The 27,792-nt window shown below is 42.8% G+C and overlaps 1 protein-coding gene and 1 non-coding gene across 2 annotated transcripts; one reads left to right on the forward strand and one right to left on the reverse strand.

The window, feature by feature from the left end:
- Positions 1-673: 673 nt before the first annotated feature.
- On the forward strand, positions 674-27,604 carry reep5 (receptor accessory protein 5). The gene is made up of 5 exons (XM_042333906.1): positions 674-839; positions 2,163-2,256; positions 21,040-21,178; positions 25,915-26,083; positions 27,216-27,604. Exons 1-5 carry the CDS (start codon positions 722-724, stop codon positions 27,263-27,265), a joined length of 570 nt encoding a protein of 189 aa, XP_042189840.1. The 5' UTR covers positions 674-721; the 3' UTR covers positions 27,266-27,604.
- Positions 18,882-18,954, reverse strand: trnat-cgu. Its single transcript has one exon. It is a non-coding gene; the product is annotated as a tRNA-Thr (tRNA).
- Positions 27,605-27,792: the final 188 nt, after the last annotated feature.

The following is a 27,792-nucleotide window of genomic DNA, read 5'->3' on the forward strand; positions in this document are numbered from 1 at the left end:
AACATAGCGAAATCTGCAGGCTATAAAACTAGCGTGAAACCTACGCTGCCTTGGAACAATAACCCCTTGCATTTGATGCAGTTCGCCCACAAAACACACAGCCAATCCACTCCACAGCCTATCTATCTTGTGAAGCGCCGCGAGACGTCTCCACAACCGTGCAGGTCAAATGCAAGGATCACGATGATGACGACTAGTGTTATTCTTATTATTATAATTATACAAAGCCTTATTTTTGCCGTCTCTACGGTGCATCGACGATGAGGAGGAGGAGAGTGGGGAGAAAGAAAAAAAAAAAAATTTTTTTTTTGCAGAGAACTTGTGACATGCAATGCGGGTGGTGCGGTGAGAGCTCTGTGCATGAGAGCCCGTGTCGGGCCCTTTAAATGCATTGCGAGGGAGGGAGGGAGGGGGGGGATTGTGACGCCCTCCCCCAGGCTGAGGGGGGGGGTGTGGGGGGGGTGGGGGCCCGAGAAGCAGCGCAGAGCAGCAGCAGCACAGCCACGACTCGGCTCCTCCCCGTCCCCGCGCCGCCGCGTTAGCTCAGCCCCACACACACACACACAACAGCACAGCCACAGCCACAGCCCAGACCCGAGCCCGAGCCCAGCACCGAGCACCGAGCACCGAGCAGAGCCTCTCCGCTCAGCCAAGGGAAACCCACCCCCACCCGCACCCCGCACCCGCACCCGCACCCCCCCCGTGCGGTGGTGGCTGAGCCATGGCGGCAGCGATGTTGGAGCGTTTGAAGAAGTTCCTCAACGAGGACAACGCGTTAGGCAACGCGTTGGGCAAAGTCGAGAGCAAGACGGGCGTCAAGAGGCACTACACGGCGCTGGGTGAGTGCGGGGCGGGGCGGTGCCGTGCGGGGCTGGGCAGTGCGGGGCAGTGCGGGGCTGGGCAGTGCAGGGCTGGGCAGGGCAGGGCAGTGCGGGGCAGGGCTGGGCAGTGCGGGGCGGGGCAGGGCTGGGCAGGGCAGGGCAGTGCGGGGCAGGGCAGTGCAGGGCAGTGCGGGGCTGGGCAGGGCAGGGCAGTGCGGGGCAGGGCTGGGCAGTGCGGGGCAGGGCTGGGCAGTGCGGGGCTGGGCAGTGCGGGGCAGGGCAGTGCAGGGCAGTGCGGGGCTGGGCAGTGCGGAGCAGGGCTGGGCAGTGCGGGGCGGGGCAGGGCAGTGCAGGGCTGGGCAGGGCAGTGCGGGGCTGGGCAGTGCAGGGCTGGGCAGTGCAGGGCAGGGCTGGGCAGTGCGGGGCAGGGCAGGGCGGGGCAGGGCTCGGGCAATGCAGTGCACTGCGCACAGCCACATATGTTATGTTCCCTGATGTTAGACTCTTCAGTTATTTCACCACAATAATAATAATAACAACAACAATAATAATCTTTGCATTTTGACACAGCGCTTTCCATTTCGTCCGGATGTCTTGAAGCTCTTCACGGGATGTGCACTGTAATGTGGATTGACTGTATTTTGTGAGCAAAGCGTTTCGTCCGGATTTAAATTGGACCGTCAACGACATCATCTGGGGAGAGGGGAAAAAAAAAGGCCATATTTTACTGAAAAGATTGGAGGAGGCATTGGTTCGAGCTGTACTGCGGCTGTTATCAGTGTTACTTAACGCCAGATGGGCATTTTATGCTGTAACCTGAGATCGGGCTACGCCAAATAGTGTCTCATTTTACAGAAGTCTGCGAGGGACGCTAAGTGATTATATTTATAAACCAGGGCCCATCGTGGCAAGATCTCTTTATGTAATTTGAGTTGGGGAGGTGGCCATTTCAACCTGATGTTTTTGCACTCAATAAGTTTTACCATTTAGCTTTCAAAATGCAGTCTCAATGATGTCCACAAAATATACAGTCCGTTCACTTTACAGTATGTTCTATGAAGCGCTTTGAGATGTCGCAAAGGACGTGATAAGGCACTATATCAAATGCAAGGATTATTATTATTCTGTCCAGGTTTTGCCTTTAAGCAGCGAGTTGGCCAAAAAAAAGCAAGACATTTCACTTCCACGTGGGATGTGGTGAACACTTCTTTGCAAGAGTTAAAATGTATTTTTAAAATAAGCGAGGTGTGACAGATTCTGTCTGGCCCCTTCGAGATGGATTTGCACTGTATAAAGAAATAAATTGCTTTTAATTGTCACTTTGTCCTGTTTGTTAAATAGCTGTCATTGGGGTCCTTTCCGTTTACCTTGTGTTCGGATATGCAGCATCTTTACTTTGCAACTTGATCGGATTCGTTTACCCTGCTTATATCTCGTAAGTGACAACCACTTATAGCTAAATCTATGTGTGTCAAATTGTTTTGATAGGTGCCTATTAAGCATATTATTTGCTAACCTTTTTATTATTCAGGATGTCTATGCTTTCAGCATTAATTCATGTAACAATAATTCTCCTGAAAAAATGGGGATTTCTGTTAGATTGGCTTCCAGCAGCAAGCAACTCTGTAGATGGAATAGCTTGGCAGGTCATAAAATGTTAAAGGCCAGCAAATGAAATGGTGTCACTTATCTTATAAATAAATATGGGGTGTGGTTAACTCGTAACGTGGAAATACTTTGGGAACTAGCAGACTTTTTTTCATTCAACAGGAAAAATAAACCTCTCTGAGTAATTGCAATAACATCTCTTAAGTTTTTTTTAAAAGAAGCATTTAGATTTTTGCATTGTTCAATAGGACTGGGTGTGGTATTGCTTTTTTTCCTGAGAGAGAGAGGATCAGATCAACCTTGAATTTTTGAGTAAGATGGTTGGCGATTCAGTCCAAAGAAAAGCTAGTGAATTAGTGTCAATTAAATGGGTTCTATCAAATTCTATTGAGTAAATTTTCTCTCGTGATGAAAAGCTCCAAGACTGGTTGCAGTTGGGGTAGCAGTTTTAGATAATACCAGTTTAGATGCCAGGAAACTTATATGAAAGCCATACTTCCCAATCACCATCTGGTATTTCTTGTCAGAAATTGCATATGTGATTCTGTTTTCTCACAGTAGCTCTCGGTAGAGGGTCAACCAACGTGGAATTGAATGATGTAAACCTGGATGGGCCCAGGTTCAATCCCAATCCTTGCTGAGTTAATAGATTTCAGTCAGGTAGGGAGGTGCAATAAATGGGCTAGTAAAATTAAGGTGCTTCACTTATCCAGTAACCTGTGTTGGAAACTATTTTGGGTATTGGGTGAATATAATAAAAATCAACATTTTATATATTGCCTTTCACATTGAAAGGATGACTCCAAGCAATTGGGAGCCCAAACTGGGGAGGGGAAAGCTGGAGGAGGAAGGTGGCTGAAAGCCTCATGGAAAGATGAGGTCCATCTTCTTTCCACTTCGTCCTTCCCTCCACCCCGGCGCAACTAGTCTAGAGATAAGTTTACAGGCACGCACATTGTTGATGAACTGGAGGTGAAGTTTGTGTGTACAATTGGTGTCTTTTGGGAGAGGGTGGAAAGCTTGGATGGAAATAAATATACTTTATTTGTGGGAAAGAGCTTCATAGATTTTTAATTTGGGAGATAGATGAGCTGTGCAGTGTATGTGTCCGTTTTGACAACTAATTTTTTTTCAAAAAATATATGATGGCTATTAGGAAATCAGATTGGCAATTCAATCTCTTGCAGGAAATTTGTTCATGACTGTTAAACTAGTAAACATTCATATGTAATCACATCTATGATCACACAAGGAAGTGCAGTACTTCCTTCAAGTATGTTTTTTTTAAACAGCCAGTCCTGGATACGGTCTGCATTCCTTTGACAGACTTCAAACATTTTACATTACTGGTGAGGTTGTGTGGCTCCTGCAATCATGTATTTATACTTTAGAATCATTTTTTAAGAGAATCCTGTTTTTACAATTGAATTGACCCATATTGAATTCTTGCTGTGCCATTGATCGATCCACTATATTTATCATAGAATGCTACAGCACAGAAGGAGGCCATTCGGCCCATCGTTCCTGTGCCAGCTCTTTAAAAGAGCTATCCATCTAGTCCCACTTCCCCACTCTTACCCCCATAGCCTTGCAAATTTCTTCTTTTCAATTACCTGTTTACTTGTTAAATCAATAATGGTTATTTCTTCTATCGGTTTCTGCCAGAATTTCTTTCTAATTCTCACGTTTTACCAAAAGCTGTTCTTACAATGGATTGCTTATCGTAAAAATCATAATCTTTGTATTTGATACAGCGCCTTATCACATTGCAATGTTTCAAAGTGCTTAGCCGTAATTACTGTTGAGTGTCATGTATTTAAGTAAAATTGGTCAGATTTGAAAATCAAAGAACCCTTGGCATTTTAACAAAGTAAATCAGGCTGCTTTGTGTGTGTTGCTGCTCGCTGGTTTATTTACACTTTCCAGTTTCTTTCTTCTCTCTCCCTGTTACTGGGAGGGTGTGGCAACTATATCAAGGTCATGTTGTGAGCATCCAGATCCACGTTCATACCAGGTTGAGATGAGGGCTGCTTAAGATTTTTCTCTCATCATGGAATGTTATGGCACCAAAACAGATCATCTGGTCCACCAAGTCTCTGCTGGTGTTATTCTCCTCACAAGCCAATTTAATTTTGCTCGTCTGTTCTCTCCCCTTGAGATTTTTGTACCACATTTGCAGTATTGTTCCTAGCTTACCAAGTTTAAAACTTGTTACCACTCCCCAAGCTTCTCTTCTGTAAATGATTGAACACTTCCTTCCTTAATCCTCGCTGTGTTGAAATTAAAACTCATTGGATTTAGTTACTCATTCTTTCTCAAGATTGTAGAGCTCTTTGCTTCTGTCCTTCCTCAGACAATCTGCAGGTATTTAAAACCCAACTTTGGGTTCACCTAACCACTTCTTGAATTATCAGCTATGTTAACCCTTTGTATACTCCTGTACTATGAGCCTCATTGTTCTCAATTTGGGTTCTCACTTGGATTCTCAATTTGTTTTTTTAAAAAAAGCTACCATCAAGCTGCCTAGCAATTCCCTGTACTTTCAGTTGCCCATGAAAGGCTGTAACTCGATTGCTTTTGTTTCATTACCAAACTGCGTTTATTTTTTAGAAAATCTAGTATCTCCCCTCCTCTCTGACGCTGAATGTTACTGTGGAGCTTTGGTACCAGTTTCACTTGGGTAGCCATTAATGTATGAGCCTAAACTGTTCATATCCCATCATGAATGGGTAACAAAGGATTGCTGTTTTTTAGAGATGCGTATCTTATGGAAATCAGTGAGTACTGCAGACTGTTCAATTCTCGAGGGCATGCTCATTTAATATGCACGTAGCTGCTGGACATTAGATAGGATCAGGAATGGAGAAACTGGGCTGCGTGTTAAACTTCCCTCCCAGGCTGAGGGCCTCCAGTTATCCTCTGCCTCCTCACTGCTGCTTTGACTGAGGTAACTCAAGACAAATTAGGTATCTAACCTGAAACAATCCTGGTGCATTTAGCTCTGTGATGTACAAGATAATGCATTAACTGATATTTGAGAACACCTACTTTCAGTTTACTTTAATGTTATTGTAATTGCTGCCAATGTATTGTCATGTCAAGATCCTCATCTTCGCGAACAAATCCCTTCATGCTCTATAACTTCCTTACCTCCCTGACCTGCTTGTACCCCATTCCTCTGCCCCCATCCCCATTTGCTCAGCTAACACAAGTCCTCATGGAGGCCACACCACCCGGCTACACCTCCCACCACATCCCTCGCCCCAACCGCCTTGGCGGTGGTGTAGTAGCCCTATCACCACTTGGGACAAGGACACCACCAAGGACACCACTTGCCCTATCCCCCTACTCCTCTGGCTCTTTCCCCTCTTTTGAGCACCTCACCCTCTCCCACCCCTCCCATCTCTCACTCAAAATCCTCCTCCTCTACCGGCCCCCTAAAACCTCTCCCACCTTCATCTCCGACATTTCTACCCTCCTAACATCTCTCTGCCTCTGCTCTGATCGCCTCATCATCCTGGGCGACTTCAACCTGCACTTCACCCCCTCCTGCTCCACCTCCTCGGACTTCTCTTCCCTGCTCTCCTCGCTCAACCTCTCCCTCCACATCAACTCCGCCACTCACATTCATGGCCACCCACTCGATTTGGTGATCACTCGGGGCCTCAGTGTCTCGGTTGTCACCATTACCGAAAAGGCCATCTCCGATCACCACTTCATCTCCTTCATCACCTCCACCCCCCTCCCTAGCTCCACCAGACCCACCAACATCTTCTACCGACCCTGGAAGAAGTTACCCCCACAATCTCTAACCGCTGCCTTGGAGTCCTCTGAACTCCTCTCCCTCTGGCCTTCATCCCTCACTGACCCCATTTCTGCTCTCACCCTCCTCCACAACCCTCTCCTCCACACTCGACACTCTTGCCTCCATCACCTCCCGTACTGTCTCTTACTCTCACTCCTCCCCCTGGTTCACCACCCACCTCCGCTCACTGAAGAGCCAGGTGCGGGCCGCTGAACGCACCTGCCTCAAATCTGGCCTAACGGTCCACCGGCAAATCTGGCTGGACCTCCTCAAAATCTACCGCTCCACTCTAGCCTCGGCCAAGTCGTCCTTCTACTCCAGGATAATCCTGGAGGCGAAGATCAACCCCAGGCTTCTGTTCTCTACCATATCCCGACTGCTCCATCCCCCCCGCCACCCAGCGCAGGTCATCTCCATCCTTCACTGCGAGGAGATGCTGGATTTCCCTGAATCCAAAATCAAGGGAATCCGCTCCGCGGACACTGCCCCTCCAACTTCCACCCACCCCTTCCCTCCCACACTCCGACTCCTACCCACCCTCCCCTACACACCTTCGAACCCGTTTCCCCACCCTCTGTCACCAACCTCATCCTGTCCTTGAAACCCACCACCTGCTCCCTTGACCCCATCCCAACTCCACTCCTTATCTCCCAGCTCCACCTCCTTGCCACACTTCTCACAGACACCATTAACCTGTCCCTCTCCTCTGGCTCTGTTCCCATTCCCCTCAAAACTGCCACCATCACTCCCACACTGAAAAAACCCTCCCTTGATGCGTCGCAGCTATCAAGCTACCGGCCCATCTCCAACCTCCCCTTCCTGTCCAAGGTTCTCGAAAGAGTTGTCGCCTCCCAGCTGCGCTCTTTCCTCTCCACCCATTCACTATTTGAACCCCTCCAGTCGGGTTTCCGTGCTGCCCATAGCATGGAAACCGCCCTGGTCAAGGTCACCAATGACATCTTGACCATCTGCGACCAGGGCTCCCTCTGCCTCCTCGTCCTCCTCGACCTATCGGCCGCATTCGATACGGTCGACCACTCTATCCTCCTCCACCACTTGTCCTCCCACCTCAACCTTCAAGGCCCTGTCCTTGAGTGGTTTAGGTCGTACCTCTCCCACCATCTTCATTTTGTTTCCACTTACGGCTTTTCCTCCAGTCCCCGCACTGTCTCGTGCGGTGTCCCTCAGGGCTCTGTCCTCGGTCCCCTCCTCTTCACCCTCTATATGCTCCCCCTTGGTGACATCATCCGCAGACATGGGGTTAACTTCCACATGTATGCGGATGACACCCAACTCTACCTTTCCTCCTCTACCCTCAACTCCACGACCACCGATGTCCTGACAGCTGCCTGTCCGACATCGAGTCCTGGACGAGAGACAACTTTCTTCAGCTCAACGTGCGCAAAACTGAGGCCCTCCTGATTGGCTCACGTCAGCGCCTCCGCACCTCAGGCGCTGACAGCATCAGCATCCAAGGCTGCACTCTCCACCTCTCAAAGCCAGTCAGGAACCTCGGGTTCTGTTCGACCCTGAGCTGTCCTTTCTCCCTCATATCCGCGCCACAACTGGCACCGCCTTCCATCACCTCCGGAACATCGCCAGACTACGGCACTACCTCACCCCTCACGCTGCTGAAACTCTGGTCCACGCCTTTATCACCTCAAGGCTGGACTATGGGAACTCTCTCCTCGCCGGCCTTCCCGGCACCTCCCTCCACAAGCTGCAGGTCATTCAGAACTCTGCAGCTCGTGTACTGTCCCGCACCAGGCTTCGGGACCACATCACTCCCACCCTCGCTCGCCTCCACTGGCTCCCCATCCCCCAGAGGATCGAATTCAAGATCCTCATCCTCACCTACAAGGCCATCCACAGCCTTCCTCCCTCCTACCTCTCCGACCTACTATCCTCCTACTTACCTGTCCGTTCCTCTCTCTCTGGTCTGCTCCACATTCCCCGCCCTAACCGCCCTACCATCGGTGGCCGGGCCTTCAGCCTCTCAGCCCCCAGGCTCTGGAGCTCCATCCCCCAGTGCCTTCCCCTTGTTTCCTCCCTTTCCCCGTTCAAGGCCGGTCTCAAGTCCTTTCTCTTCAACCGTGCCTTCACCCCCCCTCTTAACTCTCTACCCCCTCCTCGCTCCCTCCCTTCCCCCTGACCATTTCCCCCCTGCTAGGGTCCCGACCCAACTGTCCAGGGCCTTGGGACGTCCTCCCGACGTGAAAGGCGCTCTATAAATGCAATCTTGTTGTTGTTGCATTCCCACTACCCTCATCCTCTCTGCCATCGGCAGCCATGCTTCTAGCCACTATGCCTATAATCTCTGAAACTCCCCACCTCAATCCCACTGACTCTCTCCCCCATTATATATCTTTAAATCCCATCTGTATCCAACCTCTTTGACGATGCCTATCATCACCTCCCTCTTTTTCCTTGCTTGGTGTCCAACTCCGCCACTGTATAAATGTTCTTGTTGTAATGGCTGACAATGTTAACCCAATAATCATTCAAGCATTCTTTGATTTGTGTAATTTGTGTAATCAGTACCACATGCCTGATGATCGGAGGGGAAGTTTATGTGAGAGTGAGCTGTCTGTAGAATAATATTTTAGTGCCGGAACTGGGGAAAAGGCTACCACTGGTACTCTCTAGTGTTGCATCAGAATTAGAGATTGCAAAAATAAAATTCTAACCTTCTTGCCCAATGCCTCTGATCTTGTTGTGAAATGTACTCAATGTTGTGTTTCTGGGTGTGCACAAAACGGTGCAATAAGAACCTGTCCCTCCCCACCACTCCCCAGGAAGTGTGGCGATGTCTGCAAAGGTAAAAGGAGCAGGTGTAGGAAACGCAGCCCTGGACTGCCGGCTGCTCCATTCTTTGACGTCAGTCATGCTGCAGTAGATGGCTGTGAATGACTAGCAGGTTTGGATGACTATAAACAGCTCTAGCTTTACTAAACCCTTGAGAATTGCAGCCTCAAACACATTTCCAGACCGTGCTCTATAATGGAGATGATGTGAAAATTTGAGTTTACGCACAGCTTTAGTCATCTTACCGGAAACTAAAAATATTGCCAACGATGAAAATATGAAACATTTTAAATGGAATCCTTACAATGTCTCTTTTTCAAAAGGTGCTTTTCTAATAGCGTAGGATCTATTGTTCTCAGTGTCCTGCTGCAGAGGTCAAATTGGCATTGAGCACAATGTGTAAATATTAATGTTAGACACACCCTGAAATAATATATGGAAGAAAGATCATTGAAATACAGTGGAAAACAACAGGAGAAGCAGAACAGATACTGACACAAATATTTCCTTATTGTGCATCAATAAACCATAAACCCAACGTCTTGGGACATCCTCCCGACGTGAGTACAAATGTAATTTTGTTGTTGTTGTACAATTGCAATTTTATGTTGTATTTATTTTCCATTATGTAAATAATCTAGCCAGAATGAGTGCTTGCTGCCTGTGGATTTAATTTTTTTTTAAAAATGATGCCGACTTTCACTGCAGGTCAACAATTAAAAGTCAGTAATTTCTAGCATTACATTTACTCTTTAATTAGTTAAGATTAAAATAAACTCATTTTCAGTAGAATTCCCTCCAGAAGCTAAGACTTCTTGCTGCGGCATGCTTGGCTGCTAGATTGGCAGCAGTTCAAAGCCCACATGACTCATGTTTAATCTATTGGTTCACATTTACTTGGCTATATCTTTGAACAAAAATTGAAATGTTTTTTATACCTACCTAGTGCTAATGTTCTGTGAAAGGTTTACCTTTTAAAAATAAAATCCTATATAAATTGAAAGTAAAGCTGGGATATAATTTTTTAATATCAGTAATGGTTTTTGGTGTAGTGCCTTTTGCATTGGGAGGATGTCCCAAAGTTCTTCATAGAATATACTGTAACGTGGAGTGACTGTGTTTTGTAAGTGAACGTGGCAGCCAATTTGTGCACAGTAATGTCCCACACACAGCCATGAAGCAAATGACCAACTTTATTCGGGTGATTGTTGGCCAGATATTGGGAGAAACTCATTTCTCTATTCTGTGGATCACCAAAAATATATTTGTTTGTGTAATCGTGTTTCAGATAACAGGAAATCTATTGAAACGTACAATGTTGGACTGCAAGATTCAAAACCCAGCTATTTCAAAGGCTTCTTGCGCAAAGACGATCCTGTGTGTAGTGACTGTTTATTACAGTTATGAGATGTAGAGCAACACAGGTATAACCAGATGCAATTCTCAGGGGTATATATTTACAATTTTGGGAAATATTTGAGACACACCTGTGCCAATATTCAAGCGTAATTTCAAATAATGCAGATTAAATCCTCCCCTAATGTACATAAATAAGATTAAGATCATTTGTTGATATTTTTTAGACTTTAGTAGAGATTGGCTTGTTGTTTTCTTTAAGAGTTTTTTTTAAAGCATTGTTGACTATGTAGCTTAAGAGTTCCAAGAATATTATTGTCCACAAGAGGCATAGCATAAGAACCTGTTTCTGTTTTTCTATTAATTGTTAACTTCCTCTTCCAAAGGTGGTGGAGACTCTTTCTGAGATACAACTTCTCTGTGCAAGTCTCCCTCGACTAGCTTATCCCATCGCCATTCTTCATGTGTGAACCTAGCAAATGGGAACTGGGTGGCAGGTATCATAGCGTAACCTGAATCTGTACCAAATTAAATAAAATATGAATAAAATTCTGAAATTTTTCACTACCATTGTCTAATGACCATTACAATTTATGATTTTTCAAGGAAAAAAAATCAATGGAAACTAGCTTTAGGAACGGCAAAGAAGCAGCTTCTAAATTTAAAGACCTTTCTACACTATTAAATTTTAGGCAATGGACTGAAGGCTAAGAACATAGAAAATTTCAGGCTTTTGATAATAATGCTAATAATTCTTACATTTGGTATAGCTTTTTTCATGTTTGGAGGATGTTCCAAAGCGTTTCACAGGATACATTTTAAAATGCAGTGACTTTGTATTTTGTGGGTGAATGCCCTGATGTCCACACTGCACATTCTTGGAAGCATCACTGAAAAGTGACCATGAATCTTATTTTTAGCAGTATATTACAACAATTTTCATTTGCATGGTGCCCCTCACGCAGGATAGTGTTCCAGAGCACTTGATAGTGGAGGAGCATGACGCCAAGCCGGGGGAGGTGACTGGTCAGGCGGAGGCATAGAGGAAGAGTGTTCAAAGTTTCGGAGTGTTGTAGCTGAAAGCGCAGCCATTAGCGGTGGAACGGAGGGCACAAGGGACATGCAGAGGGCCAGAGCCAGTCAATAAAACTTCACTAACACTGAGGAATTAAATTTAAGACCTCTACCACATAGTTGGTATGCGGTTCTGGAAGTGAATTACTATGATGTTGAGGAATGTGTTCGTGACTCAGAGACTCCCAATTTGAGTCACTGTAGAGAGATTCAGCTGACTACAAAGGTCATCCAGGCGGTTAAGTGGAATCCACTGAGTAGTTTGCTTCAGCTTCTCGCTGGAACCAGCTTCTAATTTCAATCTTCCGATGTGGAAGAGGAGAACACAAGGTTATCATTGAAATTGGGTCCAATTGTTGTGCAAAAGGGCAAAGGTGCGTAACCAGGATGATCAACTTGCACATTGCATTGTGATAGTGAATTGGGCCACTTTAGCATCTGTCATGATACAAGGGCAAAGTCTTGTGATTCTGAAGATTTATGCTTCTGAAAACACACCAGATGTTGCTTTAGTGTTGCTGAGTACACGCACACATATGGCAGTGTAAAAGCAGAGTTTGTTCTAGTTTGGCAGGAATGCTTTTCCCCGTTCCTTTTTACTTTTTTTTGTTGCCTAGAGCAATGGAAATAATGCGAATTGGTTCAAAAGAATTTTTTGACACCAAATTCTAGTGATCAACCTTCTCATGCAACATATTTAAAATATGTTGTGTGTATTTATGAAGTCACACCCAGAAGTTTTATAAAATTTTACTAAATATAATTTAGGATTAGTGATAGAAATACTGTAGAGAGACAGAGAAACAGGGAAAGAGAGACAGAGCAAGGGAAAGAAAGAAGTCATAGAAATTTACAGCAAAGAAGAAGCCATTTGACTCTTCATGTCTATGCTCTCTTTTAAAGTGCAACCCATTCAGACCCTTTAACCAGCTTTTCCCCTATTACTCCTCCAAATTACTGACGCGCTTTATAAGTTTACCCATGAGTTTCGTGACGTCTTATTGATTTCTCTCAAGGGGAAGGGGTGGAGGGTATTATTTTTAATTAAATCTTTTTACTAAAATGTTTAATGCCATTGGTGCAAAAGAGTTTTTTTAAAAAAAATCAGCATTTGGACTCCTGTAACTTAATGGTTAGAGCACTCACCTCGCAAGCGAGAGGACTTGGGTTTGATTCCCGGGAGGGTGAAACATTGGGCAAGTTTCCTTACTCCACACACCTCTGTTTACCTAGCAGTAAGTAGGAACCTGGTCGTAAGTCGAATGTCGGATCGCTTTTCTGGGGATAATAATTCCATCAAAATAAATAGAAAATAATTTGGTTACTCGATCCACAACTGTTTGTGGGACACTGCGCAATTGACAATTGGCTGCCGCGTTTCGCCCGCAAAATATATGGTCAATTAATTTACAGTATATTCTGTGAAGCGCCTTGAGATGTCTCAAAGACGTGATAAGGCACTATATCAAATGCAAGGATTGTTGTTGTTTTTTTCTCTCCCTCCCCCAACTAGGCATGTTTGTTCCTCTCTTCATTCTTCAACACTTCATTTGATTTAAAAAAATAAATAATGCTTGTTGATTTAAAAATGGCCTACCAAGAGACAAAGCCAATTGAATGCAATCTTGTGGGAAAAAGAGTACACGGTTTCCTGAACTGTAAACAAATGATGCCTTTTATAGATATTAGCAGAGTCATTGTGCAGTCTCAGGCCTATCTTTTAAACTGTACTGAAAATAGTGTTGAAATATCTAATACGAGGTTTTGAATTATTTTAAAAAAATTTAAACCCCAGCCTATCACCAGAATTTAATGTAATAAATATCAATACATATGCCAATATACTGCTTGATGTGTTGCTTCTATCCTTGATCATTAAGCTCGTAATACTAATAAACCTTATAGTTATCCCTATATATCTTTGTGCCTTTCATGTTGGGAGGATGTCTCAAAGCGCTTCTCAGGATGTATTCATTTTGTATTTTGTTGTTGAACAAGGCAGCAGTGTACCACAAACATGAAGTGGATGGCCAATTTTTTATTTGGGTAATGGTTGGCCAGGATACAGGGAGAAACTCCGCTTTTCAAATGGTGCCATGGGATCTTTAATGTCTACCTGAATAGGTAGATGGGACTTTGGTTTACAACAACTTGTATTTATATGGTGCCCTTGGAGCACTTAACAAAGAGGAAAGTCTTCAGGTCTTATTTCAAGACTGGCAAAGAGGGATCAGAACAGAGGGATTGAGGCAAGGAGTTCCAGAGATTCAAAGTATAGTAGCTGAAAATGGGCTGCCAGTGGTGTAGCAGAGGGAATGAGGGATGTGTAGAACATCTGGTTTATTGTGTCCTCTGAACGGCAGCAACAATAACATTACATTTATAGAGCGCCTTTCACGTCGGGAGAATGTCCCAAAGCGCTGAACAGTCAGGTGTCGGGGCCCGAGCATGGGGGGAGGGGGGGTGTAGGGGTGAGGGAAGGCAGGGAGGGAGACCAAAAGCACGGTCGAAGAGAAGGGTCTTGGCACAACTGCAGCACTGAACCTTCTGACTCTGAGGCCAACTGAGCCAGGCTGAAACACATTGAAATTGAAACAGTATGAAAAGGCATGCGTGATGAAGTTTAAAGTTAGTTGGCAACAATCGCCCTCAAATCTTTATTTAGTCATGAACATTTCTTGGTCATTATTGTCCTGATAATATTCTGGTCCCCAAAGTGAGGGTGGACAAGAAGGGTAGATCAGATGGAGTGAACTGTTGGGAGTGACATTGGCTGATGGCTGGAGAAGGCATATGGCATGGGTAGACTGTAGAGGAGAAAACAATTTGCACATTTACAAAAGAGGTTGCTTTGTAATACATTTGCAGTGAGCTGGCAGTCTGACAACAGGGACTGAGCTTTTGTGCGTGCAGATAACCTTCCTGTGAAGAGTCTTTTGTTTGTGGATGGTGTGGTTCATACAATTTGCATGACATTGGAGTTCCAGTGTTCAAGCTGGTCTGCTGCCGTATGGTTCAAACTGAAATTTAAAACATTTGTTTTTATAAGTGAATACTGCCAAAACGTTTGCATGATGCATTCAATTTGTGTTGCAATCCCTCCCTATCCTCCTGCAAAAAGTGCTGTGCATCTGTTCATGAACCAAACACACAAGCATTGATCATTTGATGGTCTATTTTTTCCTTATCTGAATGAGCAATCGCCAGTTCCTCTTGCAATACCATATTACTTCAGCCTCAGAACAGTGCTTTCAACTGTAGAAGTTGGATTTACAAAATTCACTCACTTATTTGTATTTAAATTCCCCAAACATTCTTTTTGTTATTTTACAAATACCAGAGGTGCTCGAGATGGAGGAAGCCTGTTGATTTTTAATGGTTACAATTTTTTAAAAGGCCTACTTTGTTTACTTTTTTTGAAAAAAATATTGAGTCTCCTGAACCGCGAACAACTGATGCTTTTTATAGATACTAGGAAAGAGCTGAATCATTGAAGCGCTTGCCCCCTTTATGTATTTGCTTAAACTCATCAGACCAGTGGAAAAACATAATGCTTGCCCCTGTATCTGTATAATGGGATGTATCTTATCACTTGTCTAATGAAGTATACTACTCTGACTGCAAGCTTTCAAAACTAGACAAGATTTAGATTTAAAAACACTCCACAGGGTGTGTATATAATGTTGGAGAGGTTCACAACCCTCTAAAAGTAGTGTGTTCTTATTTTCTGCATTGCTCATTGGGAGATTGTGTCCCTTTTGCTCCTGGTCTGACCTCTTCTTGCTGGGGTATGGTTCTTTGGGAGCTATTTTCCCTACAGTAGCCTGATCGAGTGGCCATTGTTCATGTATCAGCCTTGACAGTGTCTGCAGGCCATAGGGTGTCGCAGCCAAGCCTGACATCTCCCCACATGGCTGCCTCACGCACAAACAACACAGTAGAGAATGCCAGAGAATGATGAGAAACAGGAATCCTATCTGAATTTTTTTTCTTTTACCTTCTCTAACACTAAGGTTCAATTTAGCTTTCCCATGCAGCACTGAATGAGACCAGCCAATTTAATATAATAAAAATTATTATGATAATAATAATCCTTCCATTTGATATAGTGCCATATCACTTCTCCAAGATGTCTCAAAGCGCCTCACAGAATGCACTGTAAAGTGAATTGACTGTATATTTTATGGCCAAAACTCAGTAGCCAATTGCACACAGCAGTGTCCCACAAACAGTTGTCGATTGGGTGACCAAATTATTATTTAAAAAGTTTTTTGACTGGATTATTAGCCCTGGAAAAGTGATCCGCCAATCGACAAACAACCGGGTTCGTGCTTACATATAGGTAAACAGAGGCGTGTTGAGTAAGGAAACATGCCCAACGTTTTGCCCTGCCGGGAATCGAGCCTTGGTCTCTTGCTTGTGAGATGAGATTGAGTCAGCGAGCTCCTGGCCTGCAAACTGAAGCTTTAACCAGTGCAGTATTGTGCTGCCCTAAATAGGAAATGTATTTATACTTCACAAGCCCGTACCCCTCCTACTCCATAATTCCTACTGTATGCCAAGATGTTCTACGTGAAGAGTATCATCAAGCTGTTGCTCGAAGGCTGTCAGCAAAACAACATCACAAAATCAGCTGCTTTTATTTTTGTAGTTTGTTCCACGTATCTTTTTCGGGGAAGAAGGAACAGCCTCTGTTGTTCAGCTGTTACAGGTTTAAGCTGCTACACTCGACATTTATTTACCGACATTCAAATCTCCTGCCCCACCCAAAATTCCAAGCCTGGATCCTGTTGTGGTTGTGATCCAGGAAAGCTGCAGTGCTGTAATTCAGCCTTGGTGAACTGAACTGGAAGTCTGTAGTTTTGATTTGCCTGGTTGCACAGAATCAATTGAGCATTGATTGTATGTATCAATCACACAATCAACCTCCAGTCAGGCATGTAGATGTATGAATTAGGGCTTGAGGCAGCACCTCACTCTCTCCCCTCCTCCCCCGGATAGGTCGCCAGGAGTGGTGGGGGAGTGATGCCTGTTCAGTGAAATCAGTGGAGTGTAGATGTAGACTATACATTTGGAGTGGCACATGGTCCACAACCGAGCGAACCACATACTCGCTGTAAGAGGAGACGTCTGTAAGTATTTTTACCCACACCAACCTCATTTCATAGAATCATAGAATTGTACAGCACAAAAAGAGGCCATTCGGCCTATCGAGTCTATGCCGGTCCTTTGAAAAGAGCAATTAATGTCAATCCCACTCCCCAACCCTTTCCCCATAACCCTGCAAACCATTCCTCCTCAAATACCCGTCCACCGCGTTTTTAAAAGTAGTTATCGAATCGGCCTCGACCACCCTTGCAGGCAATGCGTTCCAGATTCGAACAACTCGCTGCGTGAAAAAAATTCTTCTCACCTCCCCTCTGCTTCTTTTACAGACTATTTTGAATCTGTGACCTCGAGTCACCGACACACACACCAGTGGAAACAGTTTTTCTATTTCTAACCTATCAAATCCCCTCATGATTTTGAAGACCTCTATTAGGTCTCCTCGTAACCTTCTCTGCCCCAATGAGAATAATCTCCGCCTCTCTAGCCTTTCCTCATAATCAAGGTCCCTCAGTCCTGGTACCATCCTCGTAAATCTCCTCTGCACCCTTTCCAATGCCTTAACATCCTTCCTATAGTGTGGTGCCCAGAACTGGGCGCAGTATTCTAACTGAGGCCTAACCAGTGTTTTATATAGGTTAATCATAACCTCCTGACTTGTACTCTGTGCCCCTATTTATAAAGCCTAGTATCCCATATGACCTTTTTGCAGCTTTATCTACCTGTCCTGCCACCTTCAAGGATTCATTTACCTGCACCCCGAGGTCTCTCTGTTCTTTTACCCCCCTTAAGATTGTATTACCAGCCTATATTGCCTCCCCTCATTCATTCTACCAAAATGCATTACCTCGCATTTCTCCACACTGAAACTCATCTGCCATGTGTCTGCCCATTTTACCATTCTTTCTATGTTTGGGATTTGTAAGATTTCTAAATTCATGACGGTTTTCTCTTAGTCAAAGATGAAAGTCCTCAGGTGTGACTTGAAGATGGGCACTGAGGAATGAAAGGATTGAGACAGGGAGTTCCAGAGATTCAAGGTGTTGTGTCTAAAAGCTTGGCCACCAATTATCGAGTGGGGAGGACATGAAGCAGTTGATTGAAGGTGATTTGTAGAGGAGTTGGGGTGTGAGCAGGTGGGAGAGGTAGAAGGTGCCAGGGTCAAAAGATTTGACAGCAAGAATGATGAACTTTAAATTGATCCTGCACACAATGTTTTGCAACTGGGAGCCCATAGAGCCTGGCAAGTACTGGGGTGATGAGGATGCGGGGCCTGGTATGGATGATGATGTGGGTAGCAGAGATTTGAATCTTTTGAACCTTGTTAATTATCGAGTTGGGGAGACTGGCGAGGAGGCATTGGAAAAAAAGCAAGATGAAGTAAGATGGAGCGATGTGGTGGAGGAATGCAGTTCTGACTGTATGTGAAATAGGAAGGATAACTGGGGATCAGACCCGTTGCCAAGGTTGTGATGGACAGGTAGGGAAGGTTAAGGAGTTCTCAGGTGAGAAGATGTTGATCGGAGCCAAGAAGGATGGCTTCCATCTTATCCATGTTCAGCTGCAGGAAGTTGGTGCTCATTCAGGCCTTGATGTCACACAAGCAGACACACAGAGAAAATCATAGGTTGTATTCTACTTTGAATAAGCTGTGATATCTAGATTAGTGCTAGGTTTGGCTGAGGGTTGCTGTCTGCCTTGTAGCACATTAAATTGGAAACGGGAATTGAATTGTTACGGATTTATCTTTTCATTTGGATGAAGTAGCTACGTAGATGTTTACATTTTACACAAATACTCTTCATAGTGAGATAAGTAGAGCATAAAATTCCATGTTTATACCATTAAGGAATATTGTTATTTGTGAAACTATTCTGCCATATTTGACTAAAAAAAATAGACATGTGCTCACTTCACATGTTTGTAAACAGAATTTGTAACTTGTTACATTACATGGTATCCTTGTAACCTGTTTTTGAAAATGTTTTGTGGCCCATAAATTACATTATAATAATCCTTGCATTTGATATAGCACCTTATCACGTCTTTGAGAATCTTAAGGTGCTTCACAGAATATACTGTAAGGTGAATTGACTGTATATTTTGTGGATGGAACGCGGCAGTCAGTTTTGTACAGCAGTGTCCCACAAACAGTCATGGATTGAGTGACCACATTTTTTTAAAAAATGTTCTTTGAAGGGATTATTACCCCCAGAAAAGCAATTCACCATTCGACTAACAACCTAGGTTCCTACTTACTGCTAGGTCAACAGAGGCGTGTGGAGTAAGGAAACTTGGCCAGCGTTTCACCCTGCCGGGAATCGAACCCAGGTCCTCTCACTTACGAGGCAAGCGCTTTAACCACTAAGCTACAGGACTTCACTGTACATAGAAATGTCATGGCATAGCCCACTTAATCCAATCCGGTGTTTATATCTCACATGAGTTTCCACCTCCTATTTCCTTTTCCAATAAATTCTCTATTTCCTTCTCCCTTATGTGTGCATCAAGCTTCCTCTTTATTTTGCTTTGTGCGCAGCTTCTGCCAGCAAGTTCTACGTTCTCACCACCTTGTTCCTCGTAAATTCCCTTTTAGATCTACTGCTGGCTATCTTACATTTGCGCCCCCTTGTTTTAGACTCGCCACCAAGTGAAATAACTTATCGATCACCACCCTATTGAATCCTTTCTTAATCTTAAAATCAATTAGAATTTTTACAAAGAGCTCACAATGTGAAATATTTTGATATGAAAGCTAAGTTCATGATTCCTCTGCTTTATTAAATTTCTACTAATTTGGGACAAATGGCTACCAGCTCCTCGTATTTACAAATGTAGCCATTTCTCTGTTGTCAGTTTGTATCTATTTGTATTGAAACCTTTGCAATTGTTATCAATTTTACTCATACATAGTTTTAATCAAACGTTATTGCTAGAAAAGTTATTTGAAAATGCTGCTGAAGATAAACTTCAAAGACACTTGTATTCCACAGTTAATGTCAAGAGTCACCCATAGGCATTTTTGTCCTGAGTTGATTAGGTCAAAAAGACGGGTTGGTGTGACATACATTTGTTTTCTGGAAGGAGTCCCCATTTGAACTCCTCTGGTTCCTTTTTAAGGAATTGTATTGCGGAATCCTACAAATTAGACTTGCACTCCTTTTGCTGTAATTGTCACTTTATATTTTTCAGAAGTAGGATTTAAATCCTGATGCCTAATATGTGGCTGAAATGAAATCTACTTTATTGCTCCACAACAGCCAATACATTTTTAAGCATGTTTTCTAAGAACCTGTGATTATAAATACCCTTATACCCACTTTCCATCCTTGTGAAGCTCTCCGAGGTGTTGTAAAGCTATACAAAGGGATTTGCACACACAGGATAGTGTAAATCTGAACCTTTCTCCCCCAAAAGGTTGTGGATGCTGGATCAATTCAAATTTTCAAGAGTGAGGTAGATAGATATTTGTTAGGTCAGGGTATCAAGGGATATGGCCCAAGGGCGGGTAATTGGAGTTGAGGTACAGATCGGCTATGATCTAATAGAATGGCGGAACAGGTTCAAGGGGCTGAATGCCCTACACCTGTTCCTATGTTGCCTACATGAAGGGAGCTATAAGAATGCAACTTGTTATTGTTTTCAGTATTCTTTCTCATAGACACCACAGTGGCTTTTCAATTGTTTCAAATCCAATCCTAAGCATCTCTTTTCACTGAAAATTTGCTGATATAAAGGAGTGGCCAGCATCACAAAGTGCAAAAAACATTACATAATTCCTTAATCACGGACTCCTGCACTCGATTCTGCTACACTGCACAAATCAGACGTGAAATTATTTGCTGAATATCAGAAGTCTAGTTCTAGCAATCAGTCAAACAATAATCTCAAGGAAAACTTCGTCATAATTATATGAACCTCTGTGTGGGCAATATTTTATTTAAAATATGTTTCGAATAAATCATTCCACAGTGAAATGATTCAAATTCACTTACAGCTCCCACAAAAGTCCAGTGTTTTCCCAGTGAGGAGCCGAGGTTTCCTGTGTTCAAGTTCATGCTAGGTTAGTTGATCTCAGCTGTGACAGGACTAGGGACATTACTGTTTATATCACTCTTGATCAATATCAGCTTTGGTGCTTTCCATTAACCTGCTACATGTTCACTGTCACAAAGGAATAAAGGTACCGTGGAATTCAGTACATGTAAAAAGGAGCCTTCAAAAACAGACGAGTTGGTTAAAAATGAACACCTGAATGTTATTTCGATATGTTCGTTTATGCTGAAATATTTTTCTTACATTAACAAAGCAGCTCAGACAAAGCATAATTGATGCAAATCTTTTCATGTAACCTGAAAACCATTGTCTTGACACCTGCCTGTATCTAGTTCAGTATCGGTGGTGGTATAGCTCTAAGGCAACTTGAATGAATACCTTTAGTAACTCTCCTTTCCTTCGCTTCAGAATCAAGGCAATTGAAAGCCCCCAAAAGGATGACGACACAATCTGGCTGATGTACTGGGTGGTGTACGGTATTTTCAGTGTGGCAGAATTCTTCGCTGACATCTTTCTCTCCTGGTTCCCCTTCTATTATATTGGGAAGGTGAGTAGAAAACGGGAGCAATACTGCATTAATAATGTGATAGTCACTACACAATATTTGGGTGACAAAATTCACTATTTTACTATAAACAACTTATACAAATATTTATCCTAAGCAAACTGACCAATTGTGCGCCGCCTTCACTTTTGCGCTGTTCTCCAGCCTCCGCTAACCTTAGTTTACCATTAATTAATCCTTACATTACATTAATTAAGCCTTTCACGTTAGCAGGATGTCTCAACGTTTCCCAGGAAATACTGAAAAGTATTGACATTACTGCCAATTTGTACAAACAACCATGAGGTGAATGATTTTAAGATTGTTGTCCAGGACACCGGGAGAAACTCCCTTCTCTTTTCAAGAAGTGCCATGGGATCTTTAACATCCATTTGAACAGGCAGTGTACATACTCCATTCACCACAACCTGTGCTGCACAGCGATGGGGAGAAATCCGACTGCCTCCAGGTTTACTTTGTATACATAACATTTCAGAGTTTCCAAAACATAGCCAAATACTGAATTCAAACTTAATCTGGTTTTCTGTAGTTCTTAAAAGCATTTAGAGAAAAATAGTTTCAAAAATGAAAGTTGTATTTAAAATTCACCAAATTCTGGAAGCTCTGAAATTCTACATTGACCCAGGTGGCATGTCTCCCCGTGCATTGTTTAGTAATGTAAATGCAAGCTGCTGTTACTTACAGCTAAGGGGTAGATGCAGAGTTAATATTGACGACATGGTTTATTAACTAAACCCAGCTTTGAACTGAGGTGCATTTCTTCTGCTCCAGTAGTAAAAGCTCATTAACAATTAGGCTCACTCTAGCAACTGAAGAGGTTACTGTGTAGCAAATGAAAACAGCCCTGTCTTGGCTGTATTCAACATGAAGTCTGCTCACAGGTTTTGATAAAATTGTTTCTAATATTATTAGGGGTTTGCTACTTCTGTACTCGAACAGCTTTTCTTTCATTCAGAATGGAAAAAATCCCTGCCTCCAAATGACTGGTTTGTTTCTTTGAGACATCTCAATGACATGAAAGGCACTATATCAAATGCAAAGATTATTATTATCATTATTATAAGGTCCCTTCTGAGATGACTACATTCAAGACTGAAGAGCCCTAGTTTTTCTAATCGTTGCTCAATTAATCTTAACTCCATCTGATACTGATCACACTCTGTGAAAAGTGTTTTAGATGTGGTTGGCATATTGTAGAGAGCTGAAGTGCTGGATTAACCACTTTTTTAAAAAAAACACACGCACATGAAAGATAGCTTTGAAAGATGTTTTCCTGTTGTTCCGTTGCTTCAACTGGTTGCACTGCATGAATAAACACTACAACGGTGAGAGGATACTCCAGTGTGAAGAATTTGAATGAAAACAGGATAAAATGAAGATATTCTTCTTGCATATTTTCATACCAATTCATTATCTTAAAATGTTAGTGTGTCTTTATAATCGATTGAATTTTGGGAAATTCTTAAATTCACTCAATTTGGAAGCTGGTTGTTTTTACAGATTTTTAGGAACTCTGGTGCACAAACCAATTAAATTTCTGTGAGTAGGTGCATAAAGCAGAACTCTCAGTCCTGGTCCAGATACTCTTAAACGTATCAATGGATTCCCACTTGTGTAAGACCCCAAGAGTACTTGGTCATCGCAATGACAGTCCTCCAATACTATCCTTAAGTAGATACTTATCTATCTATTTTGCTTTCCATTGGTGAACTGAATTATTCTTATGTTGTCCTCAAGCAACATTGCTGAAGAGGAGCTGGTCACAAACCATAAAAATGGCAGCAAATGTATTTTTCCTATTGTCTGCACCTCCTTTATCACATAAGATAAACACAGCATGAAGTAAAGGAGAGAATTTGCCATTCTTTATGCTTCATTGCTAGGATCCTGCAAATTGCCAACCAAACACTGGCAAATATTTATCAGCTTCTCTTTCTGAAGGAGTTAATTGAACAACATCAGCTGCTTCTGTTTGGAATCTGTTCCACATATCCACTACCGTGTGAGAATTGCATTTGTAATCTAATCTCTAGCACTGAAGCGTGTTCATTTTAAACTAATGGCCACAAGCTCTGCTTTCATGTCAGATAAACCCTTTATGCAGTGGAGCTCCATTATAATTTGATTGTCAGGAACTATAAAATCCCAACAATTCCTAAAACAGGACATGATTGCATTCAATACATCTGAATTCACTGTGTGTATCTGCAGAAAGATAAAATGCTAGAAGAAAAAATGGCCAACTTCTGGGGCATCAGCTCACCATCAATGTCACTTTCTGCCTGTTGTCCATGTGCAGCTGATAGGAAGTGACTTCAGTAGTGACCTGATAACCTGGGGGTCAGACATTTTGGCTGTTTCCCCCTCATGCCAGCTGGTATTTTCAAGTGGTGATGCAGCTGGCCTCTGTATTTGGGATTTTATGGATAAATAAATGTGGGGGCCTATGCCCACACTTTTTTAAAAAAAAGTGAAAATACATTGTAATGAAGCACTTTATAACAACAAGGTTCTACTGTATTTACATCATTTATACCTTATCATTTTGACATGTTCTAGAATCTTACATCAGAAATGTGTTTTCACATTCAGGCAGTGTATTTTCAATGATACAAAGTACCGTAATTTAGGATTAAGTCTATATTTTAATAATAATCCTTACATTTGATATAGAGTCATATTACATTGTTGAGACGTCTCAAAACACTTTACGGAATATGTTGTAAAGTGGATTGATTGTGTATTCTGTGGGCGAAACACGGGTGCCAATTGCGCACAGTAGATGTTAAATTCATCCTTCATTTTAATTTGGTTTGTGCTTTCTTACAACACAGAATGCAAACAGTGTCTGGTTGGCTCACTTAGTAATTCCATTAGCTAGTGTGAACCTGAGCATCATCAATACTAAAATTAACATTCATTTTAGCGAAGTTCACATTGAGAGGATGTCCCAAGGCACTAATTAATAATGATGATGAAGAGTCTGAGGTTCTAATAATACTGATCAGTCGTGGCCACAGTACTTGGGAGAAAGATGTAGGTTGAGCAATATGGCTGCTGGACCACTGTGACTGTGCTATGAAGATGGGCAAAGAAAAATCTCACTGGAAAAAACAAAATGGAGCAACAGGATCCAAGTTTTTAAAATAATCACAAAATCCCAAGATTGGTTCGGATGAAGAAAGCCCTTCAGCCAATTTGATCTCATCCTTCCATGATACCCACTCTATTGTCTACCCATCACAGCATCAAGCCTCAACCACCCTTCCTGGCACCCTATTCCAGTCATTGATAGGAGCTAATTAATTTCATGCAGGAAGATATTTTGGACTGGGGATTCAGGAATTAACCAGTTAAATTAATAAATAGCTTCTTCATACAGAACTACATTTTCTGATTCAGTTCAAAGAAGAAGGATGTGGCATTGGGTTTTATATATTTTTAAATGGCCAAATGTGCTGATATGTTGCTAGAACAGGATGTGGTTAGAGCTGATTCTGCCTTGTACTTGTGTTCCTGAGCACTTCAAAGTGTATGAAATCACATCCAATTAAACCTGGTTAAAACAGCTTTTCACATCATGTGTCAGTGAAAACTTTAGCAATAGAAAAAGGGAGCATTAAATGGAGTAAACCTGGGGTGGGGGGAGAATGGATGAACCATTTTGTCCAAAGACCAATTTTTTTTGGGGGGGAGGGGTGTAGAAATTATTGAAAAAAAGATCAAATTGCATTGCCCAATTTCCATTACCTCAAGACCTTGAATTTGTTCTATTCGTTTCACCTTCCAGCTGTACCCTCATCACTCATCTCTGTTGACAGTATGGCTGACGTGGTTTTAATCGTTCATGACTTTTCTCGCCAGTCACTATTTCTCTTCTAATTGTCATCCATCCTCTTACTTAAGGCATTTCCCTTCTACTGGGATACAGTTCTATGGTTACGAGTGCACTTCAGTACCTTGCTCAAATGTCCAGTATTCGTGTGTAAGCTTTCTCTGAGAATATTAGTTGATTATTAACTGTGAGTGAGTCTTGGCTGACCCTGTCCTCACCCAACATTAATACGTACATACCTTCTGACAGTTTAATTATCTGACCTGCGTTGTTATGAACCTGTATGTCGCTAGACTTTTTCTAACCCTCAAGCCTCTTTGTAGGTTTGTTTCCCTTAGGCCATTTATTGATAATGCTCAGGTTTCCATTTTCTTCCTTAACATGTTTTGTTGCTCCTCTTGACCTATAATGGCCTGACTGATCTCCCTATCCTGCCTCCCACACATCCCTCCATCTCATACAATGCTCAGACAGTAGGCTCCGCGCTGAGACATCAAACGCAGACCAGGGCGGTTCAATCAATAGCACTTTTCCAGTACTCTTGCATGCAAAAAAAATGGAGAAAGCCAACCATATATCTTTGGCTATATAAACTTGAACTGCAATTTCCCGGTCGTGCTCCTGCTTCAGGCAAGGTAGACAGTGGGAGATGTTTATATGAATTAAAGGGCTGTCTCCAATGACAACCAATGGCAATAAAAATAAAATACTAGTGGAAATAAAGCAATCAAATTGGAATTTTAAACTATCAGTAGTCAAACATGTGATTGACCATATCGTCAATGTTTAAACTCCTACATATTGATGTTTAAGACATTGAATGATTTGTATCCAATGACAGCCAGTTATCTTAAAACCACAATTGTCTCTTCCTCTGTTACAGTGTGTGTTCCTGGTTTGGTGCATGGCTCCCACCTCTTCTAATGGTTCTCAACTGATCTACAAGCGCTTTATCCGCCCCTTCTTTATCAAGCATGGGGATAAAGTGGATCGTTTTGCGAAGGATTTGACCAACAAGGCCTCTGAGGCTGCAGACAGCATTTCAAGTGTTGGTATGTTAATGATGGTTGTAATGTAGGTGTTTCAAAATGTAAATGTGTATAGATTTACATAGATTGTACAGCACAGAAACATCCCATATGAGATGTCACTCCCTCATCTCATATAACATCCATCACATGATCCCTCAACCCCATACACACCCTTCTCCTGACCTCCCATCTCTCCCTCCTTGCCCCTGTGTTATAAATCTCTCTTTGTTCACCGGCACAGCTGTCATCACCTACCCCCTCTTTTTAAAACAAATCCCTCGTCCCATCGACCCATCCTTGTCAGGCTCATGCATGATGAATGGTCACTTGTGTGAGGAGCTGCTCAAACCCAGATAGAACTGATGCACTCAGAAATTACAAAAATATCTTATCCAACAACAACAAATTACATTTGTATAGAGGATGTCTCAAGCTGGAGGATGTACCAAGGCACTCGACAATCAGGGATTTTGACCTGAGCAGGGGATTGGGATCAAGAGGGGTGTAGGGCGCGGAAGGTAGGGATAAAAGGGTGACCAAAGGTGAGGTTGAAGAGGAGGGTCTTGAGATAGGCTTTGAAGCTTTATGAATTTCGTAAAGGCATGAAGCGATTTGTAGATGGGTTTGAGGATTTTGAAGTTAATCTGTAATGGAGCCAGTGGAGCCTGGCAAGGAAATGTGTGATAGTGGTATTGAATATTAGTGTGGAATATTAGTAAACAGGTGGTGGATATTAGTAAATAGCTGTTGGTCAGGGACTGGTTGTGGGATACAAAGGACAGTTGTGGGTTGAACTGACGCCCAGGTTACTCACAGGTTCAGTAAATTCAGTAAGTCTGAGGAAAAGACCGGGGCAGTTGGGAAGGTCAGGTACGCAGGAAAGAAGAGTATTAATAGGAGCTAAGGGGTATGGCTTCCGTCTTGTCAGCGTTCAATTGCAATATTTTTATGCAAGTGAAGGGGCTGTGGGATGGAGGTCCAGAGGTTGGAGGCTGAGAGGCTGATCGCCAATGATCCAGTTTACTTTTATATTTCATTTTGATGTGATATTGGGCTACCTTATAAATACGTATTTAAAACATTGCAGTCTGTAAAGATTACTTTTTAAAACCCACATTGTATTGTACATTTGTTGCGTTTTGTGTCTTTCCAGCCAAGAAAGCAACAGCAAATATACTTTTGGAAGAAAAGAAAAGCACTTAAAGATTGCGTGAGAAAGCTTGTCTCCTCTATCCTCACTTCTTCAGGATGCAGAAGAACACGGGATATTGCCTTTGGAAAGTTTTTTTTAATGCACACTTTGAATGTGTCTTTGTTACACTTGTAACCCCTGTGCTGATTTTACCAAGAATCCATAAAAGTGAGAAATGTGTATGGTACTCAAACCGCAATGTAATATTACAATCAGTGTTTAATCGCTTGTTACAAATGGTCATGTTCTCTCACCTTTGTACAGGTTTTAGTCCTGTAATTGATTGTTTGCTGGCCTGTAAGTGTCCTCTATGGTCTGATATGTGCCCAATAAACTTATAAAGTCCCTTCTGCTGTTGTCACCGTCTTTTTTTAACTACCATATATCTTTAGCTTGTCATCCTTCATCCCTTCCACTCCAGTCAGTGTGCCCCAAAACTCTGGAACTCCCTGCCTTAATTCCTTCACATATAGGGTGCTTCATAAATGTGTGTGTCAGTTTAGCTCAGTGACCACCCCTTCCTCAAAATCTACCACTC

This window comes from Callorhinchus milii, unplaced genomic scaffold (genome assembly GCF_018977255.1).
Source record: "Callorhinchus milii isolate IMCB2004 unplaced genomic scaffold, IMCB_Cmil_1.0 Scaffold1, whole genome shotgun sequence".
In the NCBI taxonomy this organism is placed as follows: domain Eukaryota; kingdom Metazoa; phylum Chordata; class Chondrichthyes; order Chimaeriformes; family Callorhinchidae; genus Callorhinchus; species Callorhinchus milii.

Excerpts from the sequence above, each read along its gene's own strand:
- reep5 (XM_042333906.1), top strand. The coding sequence starts at position 722 with ATGGCGGCAGCGATGTTGGAGCGTTTGAAGAAGTTCCTCAACGAGGAC. Across the intron at positions 2,257-21,039 it reads GTTTACCCTGCTTATATCTC|AATCAAGGCAATTGAAAGCC; the intron begins GTAAGTGACAAC and ends CCTTCGCTTCAG. Across the intron at positions 26,084-27,215 it reads AGACAGCATTTCAAGTGTTG|CCAAGAAAGCAACAGCAAAT; the intron begins GTATGTTAATGA and ends GTGTCTTTCCAG.